The sequence below is a fragment of the Arvicola amphibius genome, chromosome 7 (genome assembly GCF_903992535.2).
Source record: "Arvicola amphibius chromosome 7, mArvAmp1.2, whole genome shotgun sequence".
In the NCBI taxonomy this organism is placed as follows: Eukaryota; Metazoa; Chordata; class Mammalia; order Rodentia; family Cricetidae; genus Arvicola; species Arvicola amphibius.
In genome coordinates this window covers 101,206,123-101,230,164 of record NC_052053.1, presented here as the reverse complement: position 1 = coordinate 101,230,164, position 24,042 = coordinate 101,206,123, and the positions used below count along the sequence as shown (strand labels likewise).

General features: G+C 36.7%; 1 protein-coding gene and 1 pseudogene across 4 annotated transcripts in view; both read left to right on the top strand.

Moving 5' to 3' along the window:
* Positions 1-24,042, top strand: part of Fut8 (fucosyltransferase 8) — a 214,633-nt gene that overhangs the window by 166,102 nt on the left and 24,489 nt on the right. For all 4 annotated transcript variants that reach the window (XM_038337846.1, XM_038337844.1, XM_038337845.1 and 1 more), the window contains one exon: positions 3,053-3,290. In XM_038337846.1, coding sequence (XP_038193774.1) covers positions 3,053-3,290 — 238 coding nt within the window. The remainder of the gene's footprint in view (positions 1-3,052; positions 3,291-24,042) is intronic.
* Positions 5,808-5,954, top strand: LOC119820166 (annotated as a pseudogene).

Genomic DNA, 24,042 nt, shown 5'->3' with positions numbered 1-24,042 from the left:
AGCTTACCTCTGCTGGAGTACACCATAATCTTCTGTATGAATTGTAGCAGGGGAAGGAAATTCTATAAAAGGAAAGGAATGGTTGATAAGAATCACAATATAAAGCAACCACATACCTATAGTCTTACATAACTGGTAGAGATTTACATAGAAGAGATGCTTTAAGTATACCAAATGCAACTGCAGAGCAGATTTTATCATTAGATAAAGTGATTAAGTGTTCGCATATGGAGCAAAGCTTCTTCAGTGACAAGGCATGTCTCCATCTCCTAGTTCTTAGTAAGACACACCTTCAAGACCTCCACGGCCAGATAGTAGAAGGCCAGGACCAATGGTGATTGATAAAAGCTACTTGGTAATTAAAGGCTACAGAACTATGAATTTATTTCCCTTCCCTTTTGTAGCTCTCTATAAATCTATAAATAATACTTGTTATTGTAACAACAGTGGATGATAAAGACCGTTCAGACTAGAGTGTTCCAGTAAATCCTTGTCAGTCTCAGATTTGTTACTTGTTCTCAAAAGAATTAATCCCTCTTTATTATCCGAGAAGTATTTTTCTAGATTTTTCTAGATTTTTATTCCAGTGTACCTAATTTTATGCTATAAACATAAATACCTTTTCTGTTTTTGTTTCTCCTTCTGCATTTTGTGGATCTTTTATGAAAAACATCCTTTGAATTTTCCATACTTTCAAATATTAGTATTTTGGCAAAACTAGAAGCCATACTGTGGCTTTCCTTTGTTTTACTCATAGCCATTATTCCAGTCATCCAGTTTCTCTTGTCATTCTCTGCCTTGGAGTCCTCCATTGAGACCTTTTACATGTAGATCCTTCTCTTCATAATCAAGCATAATAAATGTTTTTCTTTCTGTTACCTATAGCATACATGAAAAAATTAGTGCATTCTTCCAGTAAACCTTCACACAGTTTTTGTTAGATGTAGATGCAATCTACTCTGGAGTCTATAGTAAAGGCTATATGATTGGCTAATTTTGTTCTCTCACATTTGCTCTTTAACACGCACACAAAAATGACATGTAAAACATAGTGATAGCTAGGAACATTCTGTGCTGTCTTTGCTATTTTTGAAATGCCTCAAAGAATAATCAGCATGTATGGGGACATTTTTTTTCTTTTTTTGATATGATTTTTAGAGTTATTTAAGTTCTGTATTTTTAATGCCTCATAAAAAAATCTGGCAAATGATGTTTATCTGCTCCCTTGATAAATTGCTGAATCAGTAATAATGCTTCAAACCACTTTGAAAGTGTCATTCCCAGATCCTTATATGCTAGGGTACATGCTACTGAGCAGCTTTGCAATGTACTGTCAACCTGCCTTCTGCCTTTGCTCTGTGTGTGTGTGTGTGTGTGTGTGTGTGTGTGTGTGTGTGTGCGCGCGCGCGCATGCATGCATGCATGCATGCCTTTTGTGGCTGTGACAACAGGGATAATTTCCTCATGAGTCTGTCATGAGTTGGTAGTCAAATAAAAAAATCTACAATTCTTATGCTTGATTATGGCAACAATATTGACAAAATCTACACAATATTTTCAGGGTGGTCTCAGATTCATTAATGCTTTAACACAAGTTTCTTGGAGATGGCAGTTCGGCTTTGATCTAAATATGACCAGCTTGCTATAACGTGTGCATGTAAAAGGTGCTTCTGAAGGTGATAATCCTGCATTTCCCTTCCTCAGGTTTCCTTCAGAATCATTTCACTATCTTAGCATTTCTAAGTGGGGCTCCCATTAGTAGGAGCTCAGTGACTGTGTTAGTCAAAGATCATAGAAATTGTTTCTTGATGTATGGGGGAGGAGGGCTGGCTTTCTGTTCCTAAAAATGTTTATCTTCTCTTCCCTTTCAGGGGAAAAAAATCAGTATGGAAACTCAGGCTCAAGAGTCTTAACCAAAGCTGGGCAATAGTGGTGCACACCTTAATCCCAGAACTTGGGAGACAGAAACAGGTGGATCTCAGTGAGTTCGAGGCCAGCCTAGTCTACAAAGCAAGTTCCAGGACAGCCAGCACTGTCAGACAGAGAAACCCTTTCTCAAAAAGAAAAACAACAACAACAAAAAGAGTCTCAACCAAGACAAGTTGTTATAAGAAATTAACATGGCTAGGAACATATAGTAGTTCCTCATCTATATTAAGAGCAGATTTGAAATTTTACAATGAAAATCAAGAAATTTTCATACTAATTAAACATTTGCTGTTATCTGGGGAAATATAGAAATATAAAAAATGGTCTCAATTTAAAAAGGCATATCACATTTTCAGAGTAGGCACAATAGAAGTGTTTTATATTCACTTGTGAAAATTGCTGGTAGCTATTATCAGGTTGGGTATAAAGTTCAATGACTGATATTTTGTAAATGTTGAAATTTGAGATTCTTTTACTCAATACCTTAAAAATTGTGTGTGTGTGTGTGCGTGTATGTACTGCATGACAATGTTTAGGGTTCATTTCTCATCTTCTGCCATGTGTGTCTGTCATTAGGCTTAGTGACAAGCACCTTCCCTGACTTACCTGTCACACCAGCTCCTCTATACCCCTTGTTTCTTGATGGAAACCTAGTTTTCTTTGTAGCATTCAGAATTCTGGGAATGGCTTACCACAAAAGTTACAGCTTTTCATTTAAGCTGCCTTGGATTTTGTCAAAGAATATCTTCTAAGAGTGCTGAAGTGCTGCTGGGGTAAGAGAAACCACTCCTCCCAGCGTGATCTCAGCAGTTATAACATTAAATTCAGGGTTGTTCACACTTGCATGTTCTGAGTTATAGAAAAGTTAGAGACTGTTTTTAATTTAACTTCTTAATTTCACTTTTATTTAGTGATATTTCCAAAGTCATTCTTTTTTTGTGCCATATCCGCTAATGTGCAAATCAAATTTTTGTTGGATACTATCCATAAGACTTTATTTATTTAAATAAGAAATATGCCAAACAAGCTCTGGCTTATTATGTGATTTTTCAATACCTGTAACCAAAATGGGAAGTTCTTATATATATTTCTTATATCTTTATCTTCTGTGTTTCACTGACAGAATCCCAAGGACTGCAGTAAAGCCAGGAAGCTGGTATGTAACATCAACAAAGGCTGTGGCTATGGTTGTCAACTCCATCATGTAGTTTACTGCTTCATGATTGCTTATGGCACCCAGCGAACACTCATTTTGGAATCTCAGAATTGGCGCTATGCTACTGGTGGATGGGAGACTGTGTTTAGACCTGTAAGTGAGACATGCACAGACAGGTCTGGCCTCTCCACTGGACACTGGTCAGGTAAGGAGTTTGTGCACTGTCACAGATCTCTGGTAAGGTCAGATTAGTGGGTTTCTAGGGACAGTTTTAAGTATTGTATACCTGTGTGTAGCGGCATATACCCATAATTCCAGTGCTTGGGAATCTGAGATTAGAAAATTGAGAGTTCAAGGCCAGTCTGGGCTACATGACAAAAATCTGTATCTAAAATAAACAAATACAGATTATTTAATAATTTATTTCAGGGGCTGGATAGATGGCTCAGTGGTTAAGAGCACTGCCTGCTCTTCCTAAGGTCCTGAGTTCAATTCCCAGCAACCACATGGTGGCTCATAACCATCTGTAATGAGGTCTGGTGCCCTCTTCTGGCCTGCAGACATACAGACAGAATATTGTATACATAATAAATAAATATTTAAAAAAAATTTATTTCACTTTGATGTTCATTTTATCTTGATTTAGTGAATTTGCTATTGGTTTTTTTTCCCAAGGAGAACAATTTAATATTTTAATAAGGATGATGTAACTCACTTTTAAGATGATGTTATTGAATTTATTTTACTCTTCATAACTGTTGCATAAAGAACCCAAGAATCTATAACATTAGCATGCCTGGAAGACTTGTTAAAATGGTGGATTCTGATACAGGCTGTCAGGGGTAGGACCGAAGAATTTTCATTTATGAGAAAATGTCTGTATCTTGAGACCAAGTTTGAGAATCATTGAGATTGACTGTGCGGGTAACTGTCATCATTTTACAGTGGAGGACAATGAAATATTATTCGATTATTGAATTTAAGTATAATCAATAAACATTTGGTGATGGATAGCTTGCACTATTTCAGGCTTTCCCAAGTGATTAAAAAATAGTAGAAAGATAACAGACTGTTGTTAAGAATGAATCTTCTTAGCAATAATTTTTTGCCCTGAAAGTTTCCAGCAGAATGAGTCCAGGGATAGAGACATGGCTTAAGAAGGACTACACAATTAGCATCAAAGTCACTGTAGCCTGAAAACAGTTTCATCAGTGAAGGGTTTCTAAAAAAAATCTTTTCAGATCTATTTAGAACCTACCGAAGGCTGCTATAGCTAATAGAGTCCAGATGTTCTAACTTCCTATGAGCTGTCTGGATAACTTTTTCACAAATATGAGCGTTTCTGTAAAGACTTTACATGCTTTGTATGTTACATGTATTCCTTAAATATGTAATATAAATTAAATTATTCCAAACCAAGTCAAGTTTTAAATATTCAGGTATAACTATGTAAATACATTGAATATTGGAAAAAGTTAGAGTTGAGACTTCCACTTCATCTTAAAGAGATATTTTTTGTAATTTGATTAAACTTTAACCTAAGAATCTTTAAACGTAAAACAGTTCATAGAGAAAGTGCACATAGCAAAACTATAAGTCAAATTGGGGTTTTTTCTCAAGAATAACAGTATTATCAGTTACTGTTCAAAATTTTGGTGTACAAATTCACTTTTAAATACAATTGCCAAAAATTACTATATAGGTGTCAATAATGGCATACTTATGTTTGTAGTTTTAGTAAAATTTATTATCGCCATAAATGAGGAAGTTCAGTGGTTATCCAGTTTTAAAAACTGAAATGTTTGTAGGTGCTATAGGGTGTGTAAAAAGAACAAAGTCTAGTTCCTATTCTTCAGGAACTTGCCAGTGACTATATAAGACAGTTGTCTGTAAATACTTCTAGCAGATGGATATGTTCAGTGCTCAAGGAGAAATGCAAAGTTCTAAGAGTCATTAGAGTAACTTTTTGGCTTAAGGAATAAGAGACTTTACTAAGTCCCTTTCATAAAGGAAGCATAGACTAAAGTCTGTATGGAATGCAGAAAGTTGTTATCCACAAGGACAAATCAATGCCATTTATTTTAAGCCAAAAGTTAGTTATGTGACTTTTGGGTAGTGTAATAATTTTAATGAAAATGATCTCATAAGGTCATATGTTTGAATATTTGGTTCCCAGTTGGTGGAGCTTTTTGGAAAGGATTAGGAGATATGACCTTGTTGAAGTAAGTGTGTCATTGGGAGGAGGTGTGTCACTGGGCATGGGCTTTGAGGGATCAAAAGCCCACTGTAGGTCCAGTCTCTGCCTGCCTGCCACCATGCTTCCTGCCATGGTATTGAGTGCTAATTCTTTAAAACTGTAGGCAAATCCCCAATTGAATGTGTCTATTTATAGGTTTCCTTGGTCTTGTTGTCTCTTCATAGCAATGGAACAGTAGCTAAGATTGGTAGTACCTGTACCCTCCTTGTTCTTTGTGTTTTATTTTACAAAGTTGTTAATATGATTTACCATGGAAACATAGTTGACAATTCATACAGTCTAAGTTAATCTTATGCTACGATTACAACTTTAGTTTTTTAGAAACAAAATAACAATAATTGCATAATCAAATGTTAGGATTTTAGCAAGGTTTCTTTTGAAGAGGATTAACAAACAACATTAATAAAATTCAGAACTATTTGATAGGTTTAAAAAAATCATTTGGAAATAAAACGGGGAAATTATATACTTACCTGGCAAGGAAGATACAAAAGCTGTGTTCCCAGGCAAAGCTCATTCATTGCACTCTGGATGTGCTGACCCCTGTGAGTTCCCCACATGTGGGAAACTACTGCATAATTTGTGGTAGTGGGGAGAGGAGGAAAATTCTAAGAGAACAAAGTGAAAATGAAGATAAGCATTCTCCAAAAACAGGCGGTGGCTCTCTAGGTTCCCTCATCCCATGTGAGTATCATTGTCCACTACTCTGTATGTAGAGTGTTCCATCTAAATCTCTAGGAAGTGTCTAGCATTTAAGATCTAGATTGGATTAACACCTTGATATGTATATTTTTAAAGTAACATGATATTTTTGTTTCAGAGAAATATTACTGTTTTATAGCCTACCATATATCTTAGCGGCACCTGTTATTAATTATTTAAAAAGTAGAGTTTAGTTCATCCTACTATTGTATTTTACTGTACAAGTCTTAGCTTGTGTATTGCCTCTGTGATGGGCGTTTACATCTCAAGCCTTTGCTATTATAAACAATGATTAATAGTTATCTCCAGGTGTGACTCCTTGTGCATATATAATTAATATGTTAGTTTTTCTATGCTAGCCCTTATTAAACTTGTTCACATCATATAAAATATATTTTATTACCCATATTTTCACTTTAGTGTGGCTGCCATATGGTAAAGTCACAGGTCTTTATGGCACTATGTTACATATAAAATTTTAGGCTCTGAAAATTAGGTTGACAAACTATAGTCCTCAGACCAAACAAAACCCCTTTACTTGTCTTAGAATAAAGTTTTAGTCCAACACATTGCCCATTTGCTAAGACTACCTATGGCTGCTTTCACACTACTGTGGCAGAGTAGAATAGGTAAGAGACCTTGTGGCCCTCTGCATGAATCAAGGCTCTCCAGAGAGAAAGAATAAAAAGGTGTTTGATTTGTGTGTTTAGAAAATCTTATTAGAAGGAATTGACTTACATGATCATGAGAAATCCCATGGTCTGACATTTGCAGATAACTCAATGCCTCAGACTCTTTCTGCTTTCTTCCAGGAGTGTCACTTTTAGCTGTCATATATCTGTTATTCCTCTAGTGTTAATTTTTATTTTTAGCAAAAGCAAGATAAAGATTAGAGTGGTTACTTTACATTTTTCTCCAGTTGTCCCAATCTTATCTACGAAACATCTTTTCCTTCTATTGTGTTCTCTTAGCATTTTTGTAAAAAGTAGTCAGCAGTGTAGAAAAGCATCTATTTCTGTTTTCTCCATTCTGTTTGTCTGTTCTATTTTTTGTCTATGCTTCACCTTGAATTTTTGCTAATCTTCAAGTATTTTGTATCATTTAGTGTAAAGTACATATGTCTAGTAGTACTACTGCTAGGTCATAGTAAGTGTGCATTTTGTTAACTTGTCAACATAGACCTATCCCTTTGTGGAATAATTCCTTCAGTGTCTATTACTTTTAGAATTCATTCTTTTTTCTTTTAATGCATTTTCAGTACTTCCATTAAAATATTGCCATAAACAAATAGGGTTTTATTGTTTAAGTCTGACAAGTTAGTTCAATATCCAGAAACTTATGAGTATAATAAATTAGCCCCTTTCACGTCTACTCATTTCTCAAAATACTTTTGTACTCCTTGTCTCACTAGTCTACCTACAAATGTATTCCTTAGACGCAAACTTGTGCTCACTTCCTCTGTTTTCCCTTCCCTCTCTTCCCCCTCCCTCCCTTTTCCCTCGCCCCTCACTCTCAGAGCTACACACATTAGGCAAGCACTCTACTACAAAGCTACAACCCTAACCCTTAAACTGCTTCTAAATCTATCAAGAAAATAAATCCATACTATATGGTTCCTGGGTTTCTGGGGAGGAGCAAATAGGGTAATGTGCGTGAGAATATCTGAAAATATTTCAAAATACACCCTTATTTCTTATAGCATTCCATTAGAACTAATTTGCATGGTATTTTATGATGAGCTTTAATTTATTATGGTATTTTATATTCACATGTCTGCATTGGTTTAAATAGTCCTAATATCAAAAACATGCTTTAAGATTCTTATTTTTGGTATTTCCAGAAAAGCTGCAAATAATTAAGGTGAAAAATATTAATTTAGATGTTTTTCTAACTAAGGTATTTTTTCTTACAAAATTCACTTATGTAAGTCTCTTTGAAAGTCTTGAAATTACTGAATGTTTGTTTCCAAATAGTTTTAATGCACCCAGCGACAAAGATCGTGAGCATTTATAGGAATACAAGTTACTCAGCAACAAAGATCATGAGCATTTATAGGAATACAAGTTACTCAGCTCTGGCAGGTGTGATTCAGAGTGTCTGCCTCAATAGGACATTATCAAGACTTGCTCAAAAAATAGATAACCTTCAATAAAGAAATTGAATTTAGGCCCAGATTTGTAGCTCAGTGCCTAGTAGACACAGTCCCTAGCACCTATCCCCAGTATTTAAAAGAAAACCAAACAATTCTACCATAGAAACACCAAGAGTGGCACTGGGGTGAGCTGGGCAGTGGGACCTTGGATGATGTGTTCTTGGCTGGTCTGGGCAACATGGATGGATCTTGGCGGAAGGAGAGGAGGAAGGGAATTCATTTATGGTTTAAAACTTTCCATGAAGTTTCAGGTCTAGATGTCTTCCCAGTAAGCTGAACATTTAGGGAGGACTAAATACCAGTCCAAAAAATAGAACACTTACTTTCCAAACCATTGTATGAGATCAGGGTCACCTTTGCAACCAGATTGTGCGTCCTACAGGAGAGAGGTCACTTCATGTACAGATTGATGGATCACTCCTTTGGGGTGCATGCAGTGTTAGACACAGATTAGACATCCTGGGGGAAGACTCAGGTAGTTAATCATATGAGACACCAGACAGATGTTGCATCTAAGGTTATTTGATTTTTTTCCCTTATCTTCACCTAATTTGTTAAGCACCATGGTTTTTCCTTCCAGCTGAGTATTTGAGAGGCTGAAGCAGGAGAACTATAAATTCAAGGCCTGCTTGGGCAGTCTAGTAAGCCCCATCCCAAAATAATGGATATCTCCAGTTCTGTAAACAGTTAGCTGAATGCTTAGATGCTGCCCAGTTTATGTACTGTGGAGGCTCGTACAGCAGTAACTAGATCTCGTGAGCCTTGCTAACTAGACTGCCAAGAACTCCGTCTACTTAATGCCCACGATAACCTGCACTGCTCACATTTTATATAGGTAAGTGACTTGCCAGAGTTGCTGCAGCTATTAAGATACAGAACCCCAGTGTACCTTTAAAACATGATCTTTAATGAACAAAAAATCAGCACAATATCATTTTCAGAAGTCTCAACCTGCTAGATTTTTAAGGGTTGTTTTAAGCATTAGCATCAGGACATATACAGCCTATAAGGCATCAAATGTTTCAGTGTGTCCCTTTGTAGAATAAAAAAAAACAGTTAATAATTGAACTTCCTATACTCAGAAAACTCCAAGTCTAAACAGAAAATAATAGGAAGTCTAACTTGTGAATTAAATGTGGTCTGTGGTGTTGTAAAGCCATAAACAAGACTCAAAAGGATAGGGGAAAGTATACCCATTCTAGCCAAAAAAGTCAGAAATGGCATGTTTAAACTGCTTTTGGCAGGGTTGTTAAAATGGCAAGAAATGTTAGGGGTGGAATCCTACTCACTTGGAGTACTTGACAGATAAAGATAAAATGGCCACATGCCTGTCACATCTTGCTTAGAGAGGGTTCCAAAATATCAAAACTGGGAAAACTTTTTTCTTCAGCCTCTAATTTGCTGAATTACATAGAAGAGATATGTAAATCATCTACTCCTCAGTTTAGCCTTTAGTCAGATGTGACTGAAAACTCAGTTTTGATAGATTACATTTTTCAAGTAAAACCAAAATATCTGATAAAAGATACTTGGACCTAAGTAATTTCTATTTAAAAATTTTCATACAATGTATTTTGATCATATTCTTTCCCATCTCTCTTCCTACCCAACTCCATATTCTTGCCTTCTCATATAGTTTGTACATATACTTTGATCATATTTCCCCTCTTCTTACCTGTGCAACTGCATATTCTCTGTCTCAAAAAAAAGAAAAGAGAAAAACAAACTTTAAAAAATCAATAAGATTAAAAAATATAATAATAACAAAACAAAAGCATGCACATATAAAACCATGGAATCCATTTTATTCTGGCCAACTGTTCCTGGGCATAGAGCCCACCCTGGAATGTGTTTGATATACCCAGTGACCCTCCACTGAAGAAAACTAATTTCCCCAGCAGGTATCAATTTCAGATAACTTCTTGGTGCTCACTTTCCCTTCTCAGGAATGGGATTCTGTTTGGTGTGAACCTGTGTGGGTTTTATATGTGCTATCTTAGTCTCTGTGAGTTCATGTGTTTCAGTCCTGTTTTGTCTAGAAAATGTTTCCTTGGAGTCATTCACTACTTCTAGCTCTTTATAATCTTTCTACATCTTCCTCATCTGCATAGATGCCTAAGCCTTGAGGAGAGGGGTTTGACAAAGACATCCCAAGTAGGGCTAAGTGCTCCAAAGTCTCACACACTCTGCACCTTGTTTAGCTGCTAGTCTTTGTGTTAATTCTATCTTCTTCAAGAAAAAGCTTCTCTGATAAGAGTTGAGCCTATGCACTGATCATGGGTATAGCAATATGTCATTAGGAATCATCTTACTGCTATTTTCCTTTAGTAGAATACTAGTGGTAGATAACCCTAGGTTCATTACCTGTCTAGTCTAAGATTCTAGGCCACTTTAGCAGTGTCGTGTGTGGTTTCCATCTTATGGAATGGGCCTTAAAAAAGTGGTTAGTTGCTCCCATAACATTTGTGCCACTATTGCACCATCTAGATGCAAGTATTTTTAGGTGTACATGTTTAAAAATGATGGTTCTTTCAGTAAATACACCTTGAATTTTGTATTCATTATTAACTGTCACACTATTGTAACCCTTGTATTACTTTTTTATTTACGATTATTCCGCTTGCAGTTTTATAATACATGTACAATAATTGTGGCAAACAGTGCAATCTTCTGAAAGATATTGCCAAAGTAGTCAAGTTAATATAGTACTGCTTGTTGGGGATTTTTATTTAACTAAATTGAGGAAATAACACAGGATTGCCATTTTTGTGATTTAAGCCCTCACTATAAGCATTGCCTAAGGTATAATGAATGTAAACTCAAAAAACTTGTACTTCCTAAAATTAGCACATAAGTTGAGTTTTATATTATGTTAGAAAGAGATGGAAGTATAGGTCTGTGGCAGAGTTGATGTGTGTTTGACATATGCAAGGCCCTAGTCCAATTTCTAGCACACACATAAACCAGTTACATTACTAGATAGTGTTATCTTATGCAACTTAGAATATGACAGTTAATAGGTAATTGTTTGTATTCTGAAGTCAAGGCAATAAAAGGATAAATTATTCTGTGTTGATTGGAAAATACTCTAAAATATCAACAATAAAAGTAGACAGGATATAAAGATTAACTAGTCTTGTATTTTATGCAGACTGGCATATATTGTATGAGTTATAAATGTTATGTCTGTGCTTATAACATTTTTAAAAGTGTGGTAATAGCTGTAAGCTATTTCATTTTCTGAATATCATTAATATTAATACATAATCATTGACCTAATTAATGTGTATGTGAACAGATCACTTTTCCCTGTTCTTCTGGGGATATATATTTTAAATTAAATGTTTCTCATTAAGTGAAATCCATTCTTTGAGCATTTTTTTCTCAGCTTGAAAAGAATATTATTAGTGTTTTCTGTTTGAGTAGATATTTTGTTTAACATTGATTCAAATATATATTTAGCATTTTCAGTTGCTTTTCACACAAGATGAATACTATAGTGATTGTAATGTGCCCATAACTACTTATCAGCACTTATTCCTCCGTTTTAGTAGCCAAATTATGTATGTCATGTTATAAAAACATTAGTAGCCACAGATCCATATAAAAACATTCATAAATTAATACTTTTGACTTAGCATTTTTTGTTTTTTTTTTTTTTTTTTTTTTTTTTTTTTTTTTTTTTTTTTTTTTTTTCGAGACAGGGTTTCTCTGTGGCTTTGGAGCCTGTCCTGGAACTAGCTCTTGTAGACCAGGCTGGTCTCGAACTCACAGAGATCCGCCTGCCTCTGCCTCCCGAGTGCTGGGATTAAAGGCGTGCGCCACCACCGCCCGGCTTGACTTAGCATTTTTTAAAGAGTGTGCTGCTGCTCTGTGTTGTTGAAATTAAGTCCCTCTTGGACTTAAGGACATGCTGAGATGATTGAAGAAATGAATGAAAAGAATCATTCTAGGAGTATTTGAACGCAGCCTTTTTGAGTTGTGACTAAATTCCACCCTGAAACCTTTATCTAGTCATGCCATTTCACAGACATCCAGACAAGGGAGTGGTTCCACAGAGCTGTATTGTGATAGAATTATTTGCTGTTGATGAGAGCAAATTAGCATTTTAAAGATGGTGGGTTTATTTTTTGCTAAAATATAGTATGTTGTTATCAGGTTATGTTTATTTAGTTCAACTTAAGCTAATCGATTATTATTTTATATTAAGGCTCATGAATAAAAGACACAGAAAGACTGTTCAGTCGTTTTTACAGACCATTGCTTCTGCACCTGTCATTCCTCCTTTCTGTAGTTCAGCTTCTACAGAAAGAAGAAGTAGAAGGGAACAGCTCAGGCACTTTTTCTTAACTTGTCATTTTTCAGTCTCTTGTCAGGAGAATTATTAGACATAGTTTCACCGTCTGCCACAGAGCATGCCAGTTAAATTAAGAGATTTGAACAGTTTTCTCTGTCAATACCAAGTGGAAGAATTTGTTTTTTCTCTGTAGTCATTACATAGAACACTAAGAACAATATATTCAGATATCTCCCACATTAATTAAAAGTGTTATGATTGTATATAATTTAAAATGAATGAATATCCAAAAAGTTATTTTTCCTTGTTTTGTCTGATTCATTTCTATGCTGTCACTACTTAACAGCAGGATACCAAATGATGAGCAGAGGCTGTGGCCTCTGTGTGGACAAAAGCACCCAGAAAATAGAGCCTTTGAGGTTTTGTTAAAGAATGCTAAATAGCTATAAACCAGTAAGCTTGAACCTTTGGGGCAAACAGCTTTATTTAGCTTCTCAATCTGTTAAATGCTCTTTGCATTTGATGAATGAAAATGAGGACACAACCATTCCTAGGTGTGGTTAGGAAGAGGGTTTTCTTTTAAATAAGAGGGAGATTGTTGCCAGAGGTATCTGGAAGAGAGGAGGGGTGGGGGAGAGAGGAGTGAAGAGAAGGGAACAAGTGACCAAGAGAGGAGCTGAGGATCATGAGGGAAAGAGAGCTGGGAGTAAGAGAGTAAAGCCTCTGGGTTGGAGCAGTTTAGGGAAGGGATGAAAAGGGCTAGGGGGAGCCACAGGTACTGTTTGAACCTTGTCCCAGCTTTCTTTCGGACCTGACACTTGGTGTCTGGTTTTCTTCAGTTACACTTGTGAAATTCAAACTCTAGCCTGATACCTGATCTTGGTCTGTCTTTAAAAATAATGTGCTCAGTATGAATATTATACTGGAATAACAACAAACACATTATTATGGAGCTAGCTGGGTTGGGCCTGTTAACATTTGAGATATTTTTTACATCAAATCTGTTATCAATAAAGCTAATTTTAATAGTTGACTTTATTTTTTGTTGTTGAAGTCAATCTGAATAATGATTTTTACTGACTGAAAACATAATCATATATGAGTAGAGAGGGTTGGTTATCGGTTTTATTTATTTTGAATCTTAGAAATTCATCAGTAAAAATAAAGTCAATTTTATGTATTTGTCATGAGAGGGCTTTATCAAAGTTGTATTGCCACTCATATCACATTATATAGTCTTTATATCAATACTGACTAGAAATTATTGCTTACAAAATGAAAACCATCTACTTCGAAGGAGAAAGTAAATTCGCTCAAACAGAACAATTTTTTTTTCAGGTTAAGAAGTCTCAGGTGACCTATGATACCTGCGTACTTAATTTAAGCTGTTTCCATTTGTGGCTTTAGAGTTGGACTAAACAGGCCTTTGATTTAACAAAACACTTTCTTTGTGTTTTTAATTTGAGATACATGTTGCTTTTATTGGTTGGCTGGAAGTTTTGTGGAATCCTTTCTCTTCCTAGCCTCATCTTCATCAAAAAAAAAAATCTTATCTCTGATAATATTTAACAGTTACTAGGAAGTCTTTAAAGAACCCTTCCAAAAATATGCCTAAGGGAAGTGGCATTGTTTGTATTTATTAGAGGACCAAAAAGCAAGGTTAGAAATTGTATTGACTGGCCACAATGTTGTTTGATCAGAGAGGCTGCCCTTGTAGAGGGGATCAGCAACACCTCATATCCTGTTTTGAAACTTTACTAGTCTGCTAAGCTCAACTTCCCTCAAACACTCCTCCCCTCCCTTTGAAGGCTCAACATCCCCCACCCTAATTCTGTAAAAGTAAGGGATTTATTTCATGCTGGAGATCATTGTGGAATCTCCTTATATTCCTTGCTTTGTTGATATTTATTTTGCCTGAAATTCAAAGAACTACTTCAGTTTTCTTTCAGTTGATGTTAGCATAATTTTGGGAGTAGTTCATCCCTTTAAGTTTAGCAAATATATCTTCATACCTGAAATGAGTTTCTTGTAGACAACATGTAGTTGAGTTTTTCTCCTCATTCATTTCTTTAAAAAAAAAAATAAAAAGTTGGATAATCTCTGTCTTTTAAATTGGTATATTTTAAACTACTGACACTTAAAGTGATTATTGGCATGTTTGGTTTTCCAGAACAACTTAGGCTTAATATATGAGAACCAGCCCCAGATACCATGAGACTGAAGATAGATCCAAGATTGTATGGTGACTTACTGGGTGTTAACAGAAGCATGACCCTGGGTGGTAACAGGATTAGGTGAATCTCCATGATTTAGTCAGAAATAAGAAATATAGGGATAGATACATCAGGGCAAAGATGACTTCATCTAAGTCAGAATGTACCTGTTTTATTTCAAAGAGTCAGGAACATTCCTGGTTCCAGAGTGTAATCATCAGAACCCCTGTACTACTCTGAAGACATTGTCTCTGGCTAATGTGCTGGGGAAACTATGCATAGAAAACAGACCAGAAAGCCCGGGCGGTGGTGGCGCACGCCTTTAATCCCAGCACTCGGGAGGCAGAAGCAGGCGGATCTCTGCGAGTTCGAGGCCAGCCTGGTCTACAAGAGCTAGTTCCAGGACAGGCTCTAAAGAAGCTGCAGAGAAACCCTGTCTCGAAAAACCAAAAAAAAAAAAAAAAAAAAAAAGAAAAAGAAAAAGAAAAGAAAACAGACCAGAATTCCTCAGGAACAAATATAGCAGTTACAAGTCAAGACGGCCATAGTCAGTGGCAAGCTGAATCCATAAGATGGTGTGATAGAGTCTGTACTGTGTTTCTGTTTGTGGCCCTAGTTCTTCATTGCTTTTTAAATTTTTCTGTTTTTCTGCCTTGTTTTTGTGTAAAGATTAGATTTTTCTTTTATTTTAGCTTATCAGTTATAACCTTTTTTAGCAGTCCTCCAGAGTTTGTAATATGTTTATAACTAATCTAGGTTCTCTTTCATATATACATATATATATATATATGTATATATATATATATTTTTCCTTGGCTGTCACTACCAGTTTATAATCAGAGTATTCCCAATTCTTTTCTCCCAACCCTTGTAACATTATTATTATCCATTGCACTTTCTGAACAAATTTATTGGAAAGGTAGAATTCTTGGGCAAGTCACACTGGCCTCAAATTCATAGTCTTCCTCTCAAGCTCCCAAATTCTGGGGTCACAGGCAAGTGTTATCATGCCTCAACTATTTCTTGAAGTCCTGTTGCATCTTTTCATTCTTTCCTTTCAGTTTTGTAAGTGTATTACGATATTTTTAAGCTTACTAATTTTTTTTACTAGGTCCTGTTTCATCCTGTCTGATCTGACGAGGCCATTCAGAGTTTCTGCCATTTCAGTTATAACGTTTTTGTGTGCTAGCACCGTGTTTTCATTTTTTCAGAGTTTTTAATCTCCATCTATGCTACTCATTTGCTCCTGCATGTTGCCCCCCTTTTCCATTAAAGTTCTTAAGATATTAATCATAGTTATTTTTAAATTTATAAACAGTCTTTTCCAAAAATCTCTGCCATGTCTGAGTTAGGTTCTGGTGGGTTTTTTTTTTTTTTAACTCTCAGACTATATTGGTTTTATACCCTTTAGCATGGGATTTTGCTGAAAGCAAGGTATCATGGAGCTGAATAAAAGGAACTGAAGGAAATGAACATTTAGTATAAGGTTTTATGTTTGACTGGAAGTCAAGCTGTGTTTCTGTCCACTGTGGACTCAGCTGTGGACTCAGATGCAGAAATTTTCTTTAGTAATCTGTTGTCCTAAACTTTCCTAGACTCCTTTAAGGGCAACTCTTTTAGCTCTAGTTCTGCGTTATTATTCCTCAGTCCTGTTGATGTGGTAGTATGGGAGGAAGGACATTCTAAAGCAATTTCTTAGACCTCAGTGAGCCTTAGTTATGTCTGTCATTTCCCTCACGTAGGTGAGTCTTGCTAAAACTCTACTAGGCAGATACTGTTAAGGAGTACGGAGGACTCTTACGTGCAAATTGAGTTATTATAATTCATGAAAATTATCTGGAACTGAATAAAGTACAGTATGTTTTGTTATAATGATATAAAGATCACAAATAGTAATAAAAGGAATTTGAAAATAAGTTTTAAATGAAATGCTTCATTTATTTTTATGTTTTATGTTATGCTATAAGAAATATTCAAAGTAAGATTCTTCTAAGTGAATTTCATTATAAACTTCAAGTTAAAACCCAGTGTGATGCTCACAAAATTCTGTATGCAGGTAATGTTTTAGCAAAAGCATGAGCAGAGTAATTTCTTCTGGCTCTGTGCTTCATATAAAAACTAATCATAGCATCTGATACTATTTAGTAATTAAACTATATTTTCTACAATATTTATCACTCTTAAGGGTGATTTCCCCCCACCCCATGGAGTTGTGTCTAGCTCTTTAGAAAATATACATTGGCATAACAAAAGTGATGCCTTTTCCTGCCATGTGCCATGTAGATAGCATCTATTAATGAAATTCTTGAATGACCTAAGGCAGGATTGCTATTTCCTAAAGTATGTAAGTGATGAGAAGGCCAGAGATATGTAGGTATCTTTGTAAGTACTGTATACACTTTTCTAAAGCATTCAAGGTGTTGAACGTTATCTACAAACTGGTAAGGGTTTAAAGACAGAGCCTGAACAGTATTGACTGTTTTACATCTCAAAAGTTGGAAACCTGGTAACATTTACAAACCTCGAAATATACATGTAACTCTGAGATTGTGATGCTGATAACCAAATGATTGTTTCCTGCATCAGACTGTGGGGGCCCTGTTAAATACACTGCTTGTATGATTAAAATCATTCATTCCTTCAGTTAAGCATTTATGTTGTGGTAGTTGCTGAGATAACAAAGAAGGAATTATATGTTTGAGAAGGAACAAAGCATTTGGAGAGAGCTAGCTGTTATCTTACGCTTGAGATGAAGGTAGAAATATTGATATGTGGCTTTGAGATAAGCTAGCCTGCTGATAGTTAAGTGCACCAGGTTGAACAGCCGTAAAGAGTGAAAATAGTGGCCATGGAGGGAAAGAAAGTCCTTCCTTGCCCAGGCTCTAAAGTTCTTGCTGACAGGGCCCCATATATTCAGTCTAATTAGAAATTTCATGAGAAATATAATTATCAAGTTACTATAATTGCAATCATCCTATAAATTTTAAAGCAGCAAGAAACCAAGACCTGCTTCCCACAGTACCACACATGCCCTGCTTGCCCTGTTTTCTCCATGTGTCTTCTTCCTTCTTCCTTCTTCTGCCTTCTAATCTGCTAGTTAAGGTTTTGTGTATTTTGCTTGGTATCTCTTTTTATTCTTGTGTGGATATCCCCTGTCCTTCTCCAGGTAAACAGAAAAGGTGCTCACCTCTAGAGGAACATCTTTGCAGAATTTGTCCCAACTATGACACAGTTTACTGCACTGTTGTAACATGTTAGCTCTCTGTCTGGGTGTTACTTAACTCAGGGAAGGTGGGTGATTTAAACCATGTCAGTGTCGGTGGTGACAGTAGCAGTTGTAGTCGGCACAGGAGGTCATGGCCACCATCTCAGCCCGTTCTCACAGTGGAAGCAGAGGCAGCTGGGACATGACAAGGAGTCTAAGATGGAGGCAATGGCTGGAGTTACTGGTACTCTGCAGTCTTTGTTTCAGCAGGCTAAGATGCACAGTGCTGTGCTAAGTTATCCTCTGGTCAATGCCACACAATTCTTGCCTGATTTTATTATTATTTCCTTTCTAAACATACATTTTTGGTTTTTTTACATTCATTCATTCATTCACTTATGTATTTATTGATTGATTGATTTTTCAAGACAGGGTTTCTCTGTGTATCTCTGGCTGTCCTGGAACTCACTCTGTAGACCAGACTGGACTTGAACTCACAGAGACCAACCTGCCTCTGCCTCCCGAGTGCTGTGACTAAAGGTGTGCATCACCACTGCCTGGTAACATGTATTTTTATTTTCTTCTCTTATAGTGTACTTAGAATTTCTAGTTAAAATTGTGTGTGTGTGTGTGTGTGTGTGTGTGTGTGTGTGTGTGTGTAAATTAGAATGAGCCAACCCTTGACTGGTGCTCACCTTGTAGATTAGATTAGGCTGGCAGGCCAGCAAATTCTAGTAATCTGCCTGCCCCTCTCTCCCTAGTACTAGGATTACAAGATTAAACTCAGATCTTTATGCTTTCAAGACAAACTCAGTGGAGTTATCAGCAGCCACTCTAGTTATGATTCTTGAGTCTTAGAGTACTAGGATTGGCCTTTACCCTATCAATAGGTCTGAAATTCAACCATATGAGTCAACATAATCAAGAGAGAATGCAGCACAAAAATTTCAAATGACTTAAATCCATCACAACACATCTCATTGCCAATTCCCCAAGTATATTAATCTTGGAAATCCCACAAAGCAAAAGGAACTTCAGCTTCCCAACCTACAGTGTCACACTGAAATGCTGATGGTTTACCTGTTTACTGTCACCTTTTCCAATGAGTTCAAAGAAGTCAGTTACCTTTGGGTCCTTTCCTGTGGATGCATACAGCATCGAAATATAACCGATAGTAAAGGAATGAAGTGTAACTTTCTATGAAAAAAGAAAGGTTGGAATTTGACTCTGGTACAATTAATTAAAAAAAAAAGACCCTTGTCCTCCCAAGTACCTGTTCCTCTATTTTCTCGTCCTACCAATGAGAGAAGCTGCTTTAGGGTCTCTGGGATCCATGGGGCTGGAAGAAACAAATTAAGGAAAAGTATTAGCTTACCACAAAAAATGAAGGAGGAGGAGGAGGAAGAGGAAGAGGAGGAAGAAGAAGAATAGAAAAACCAACCAAAACCTTCTCTAAATTTTTGTCTGTGAACTTAGGGTTTTACAAGCAATGAAAGAAATGAAAGACTGTTGGCAGCATCCTTTTAAAATTTTTGTTGTATTTGTTTATTTAATTATTTATTTATCTAGTGTATACACAAACATACCATCATCGTGCATGTGCCACAGCTCACTTGTGCAATTACGTGAGTGTGGAGATCAGAGGTCGGCTTACAGAATCAGTCTCCCCTTCTACCATTTTCTACCATATGAGTTCTGAAAATAAAACTCAAGTCATCAGGCTTGGTGGCACGTGCCTTTACCCACTGAGCCATCTCATTAGCCTGGCAGTATCCATTTTATAAGCAGCCTATAGGCTAGCCACCTCTGGGTAATGATATGTAGAGATATAGTCTATATCTTTCTGTGTATCTATAGAATTAGCAAATTTATTTCAGAAATTCAGAATGACCTCGGGAGCCTTCTATTTAGTGTCATCATGGTCTGACAAACCTCCTTGGCCTTTTTCTTTTGACATTGTCCTGTCCACCTAATTCTAAACCCCCAAGATAGAACATGTTTTCTGTCAGCTGTTCTTTTAGTCTCCAGTCCAGAATGACACGGAGGTCTGGAGTCCAGTTGTCTTCCAAGGTGTTTCTGTTACTAGTAAACACAGTGAGCACCTCATCAGAATGCGGCTCAGTCGTTCTAAGGGTGTGATATGCTGTCTTTAGAATGTTGCCAATGCGGTGCTGTGTTTCACGTGATTGGATTTAGAGCTTTTCCCTCAATTGGTTGAAGCCTTCATACTGTCAGTAGCAATAGTCTTTTGAGTTGCCTAAGTAGAGCAGAGATAGAATTCATATTGCAAGTGACAACATCTTACTTTTGTTCAAAAAGCGATCGTGGTTGGAAAACAAAAGAAAAGTAGCCAGGTGTTGACTTGTTAATAGCTTATCTTCTGTATTTTAAATGAGACAGGATCTCTGTCATTAAACCAGAATATAAATATTTATGCTGTCATTGTTAAAATGCGAAAGAATAGACCTCATACTTTTTGATTTTTATTTATTTTTGTAAGCAACCATATTTTATTCAAATATAAATAATTTTAAAGGTTCTCTATACAGGTAGAGGTCTCATCATAGCTAGTTAGTGTTCACTCTTAATCGCCTTTTATTCTTGACTTCTCTATCAAGTCTTAGTTTAGTAAGAATTTAATTTGTCATATTTGGACATATACTCTTGAAGAAAATGTAAATCCCAGCAATCTAGTCTTTGTAAACATAAGTTAAACATAAGAAAACCAGTTACTGAAATATGGACAGGATTTCTCAGTGGCTTAACTCGCTGTTTCTGGGCAGAGCAGAGTTTTGGTCAAGTTGGGTGGCAGCATCAAATTTCCTAACATCTAAATAGCTGGAGTCCCTCTGCTGTTTAGCTTGATCATTGTTGAAATACTTGGAAAGGATGAAAGCTGCATATTTTTTATTGTCTGTGGTAAACAGCATGAATAAGACATGTGTTGGGTATAAAGCAGTCACTGAAATGAGAGCACCACCAAGTATTTTTCAGAGGCTATATTTTGGCAGGTCATCTCTTCCGGAACAAACTGTAGTTGCTTCTTGAGAATTTTTCAGCCTAATTGACTCAAAGATAAATAACATTTTAAAAACAACTCTACATTTAGTATTGTGTTTAGCTTTCTTGTGTGTGAGGGAATCCTGCATGTACCAACCAGAGGCCAGTATCAAATACCTTCCTCGTTGGTTCTCAGTCTTTTCTTTTCTTTCCTTTTTTTTCTTTTTGAGGCCAGGTCTTTCATTGAACCTACAGCTGGAAGATTCCTCTAGACTCTCTAGCCAACAAGCCTCAGATCCTTATAGATCTTTTCCCCCAGTACTGTAGGTGTGTGCTCTGCACAGCTTTTTACCTGGGTCCTGGGGATCCAAACTTGGGTTCTCATATTTGCGCAGGAAGCACTTTACTTACTAAGCCATCTCACAGTCCATAATGCTTAGATTCCTATTGCTGAATCCCATTTCCTTAAAACAACTTGATAATATATCATGGATAATAATAACTATTACTATCCTAATTTACAGATAAATAGGTAATAGTACTAATAACATTTTCTAGATGAAGAAACTAAAATGAAGTTAAATGTGTATTGTTGAATCACATAGCTGTTAAATGATAATGGATTAAACATCAATGTTTGTGATTGCAACATTTCTACTCTTGATCACTGTGTGTTAGAGTCCAGGTCTCATGTAAATTGACATTTGCTTCAGTGCATTTTCCTTGATTCCTCTCCCTGTTCATTATCAGCACAGTTCTCTCATCTTTAAGCAGAACAGTGTACCTCCTTACAGTTTCATTACAGAGGGAATTCTTTAAGAACAGAACATGAAGTAAACAAGCTTATATGCTTTTACTTAATTTTTAAACTTCACACCATCTTTGAACCTGATTGTAAATTACTGTAACTTCAAAAGCCATAGGTAGTAATATTCTTAGGATCTCGTAAATCTCAGAATGTACTATCACTTATCCTTACTTAATAAACTCAAATTTCCTTCACGCTGACTCATCTTAAAATTCTTTTATGCTATATAAGTCAAGATCTGGACAAGACCTGAGTGGAGATCCTTGAGGGAGAACTCCCCAGGAATTACAGCCAGCGGCATTAGGCTGAATCCCCCATTGCTGGTGATAGGAAGGGAATATGAAAACCTCACTTTGTCTGTCTGTCTATAGAGGCAGTAAAGGAGACTTCTTTTTGAGGCTTGAATCTAGAAAGCAGACAGCTATTCTAACCACTGGAAAGGTGTTGATAATCTCTTTCCCTCGAGCAAAATATATATCCCATGTTTTCTTCAAGCCTTCTGAAGATTTGTCTTGGCCATTCTCAGTTTTAGGAGTTATGACTGAAGAAAGACTCTCCTGATGAGGGGTGGGGTGTGTGTAATTAACAGTAAGTGTGTTTGAAAAAGCCATGTGGAAACATATTTTATAAGTTTACTAAAAAAAAACATATACAGAAAAAGATTGTAAGAGCCAGAGGTCTGGGAGGACTAGACATAACCAAACAATGTCTTTTGGATATGATGGGGCCATGGTACTCAGGAACTCACAGCAGCTGTGGTCGCCTGGACAAGGTCAAGACAGTCAATGTACTAGCATGGAGGGGAAGGGGCTCACACATCTCCACCTCTAATTGAGGGTTGTTGATAGCTTCTGAGGAAGGAAAGAGTCTGTTTTCTTTTTCTTTTCTTTTTTTTGGGGGGGGACATAGTGGTTCAGAAAATGTTTATTGAGAAAGGGGAAATGAAACTGCTTTCAAGAATACATTTTTAATTAGAATGTAAACATTACTTTCCCCCTTCTCTTTCCTTCCTCTAGCCCCTCCCTCTAACTCTTTGCATGTCCCTTCTCAAAGTGATATCCTTTTTTTCTTTGCTTACACACACACACACACACACACACGAGAGAGAGAGAGAGAGAGAGAGAGAGAGAGAGAGAGAGAGAGAGTCATTTTTGTTGTATGTTTGTCTGTGGTTTAGGGCCAATCAGTTTGTATTAGATAGCAAATTAGGCTCATAATTAAGAGCAGCTAATTCTCCCTCTTTTGGCATTAACTAGTTTCCTATAGTTGTTGGTGTAAGGATGGGACCATATGAGATTTTTCTCCTTTCATGTTGGCCTATCTGTTGATATTGTCATTGTTCAGGTCTGTTTATGCAGCTATCTCTGAGAGATACTGCTTCACAGCAGACATCCTGGTATAACTTGGCAGGTTATTTTAAAAAATAAAAAAGAAGACACAAGTTGAAAGGGGGCGTGGAGGTGAGGAGTGGATACAGGCGGAGTTATGGGGAGTGGGAATGAATATGACCAAAATTTATCGTATAAAGTTCTCAAATAATTAATAAACATATTGTAATGGGGGTGTTTCTCTGTATAGCCCTAGCTGTCCTGTAACTCACTCTGTAGATCAGACTGGCCTGAACTCACAGAAATCCACCTGCCTCTGCCTCCCAAGTGCTAGGATTAAAGGCGTGTACCACTGCTGCCCAGCCTACATGTTGTATTTAAAAATAATCCCCTCTTAAATTTTGCTAATCTCTGATGTAGCTTTTATACCTGGCATCCCAAATCCTCTACCCTTAACATCAGAACCTACCCATTCATGGTATACGTTAAGCTGCTTAAGTTTTTCTGCAGAGGCTGTCCATGAAGGATAGCCCTTTCAAAGAGTCATGCTTCCAGAAGAGGGAAGTTAGTGCACTAAGAAGCCTGTAAGTAGTTTCTGTCCTTAACAGAAGAATGCTCTTATAAAACAGAGACCTTAATAAGAGGTATATCATAGTCTACTGCTGAAGCAAAGTACTGTAAGACTTGGTGGAATTAAAGCAACAAAGTCTTAACTTCTCACCCTCCTGGAGACTACAAAATCTAAAATCAAGGTACTTGTAGACACTTTGTCAGGTGAAGTCCTGCTTGAATGAGAATGGGCCCCATAGACCCATGTTCGAACACTTGGTCCCCAGTTGGTAGGCCTGCTTGGCAAGGATCAGGAAATGTGGCCTCACTGGAGGAGGTGTGTCAGTGGGAATGGGCTTTGAGGTTTCAAAAGCCACATACCATTTCTGTTGCACTCTCTGCCACCTGCTTGCAGTTCCAAATGTGAGCTCTCAGCTGTTCCTGCC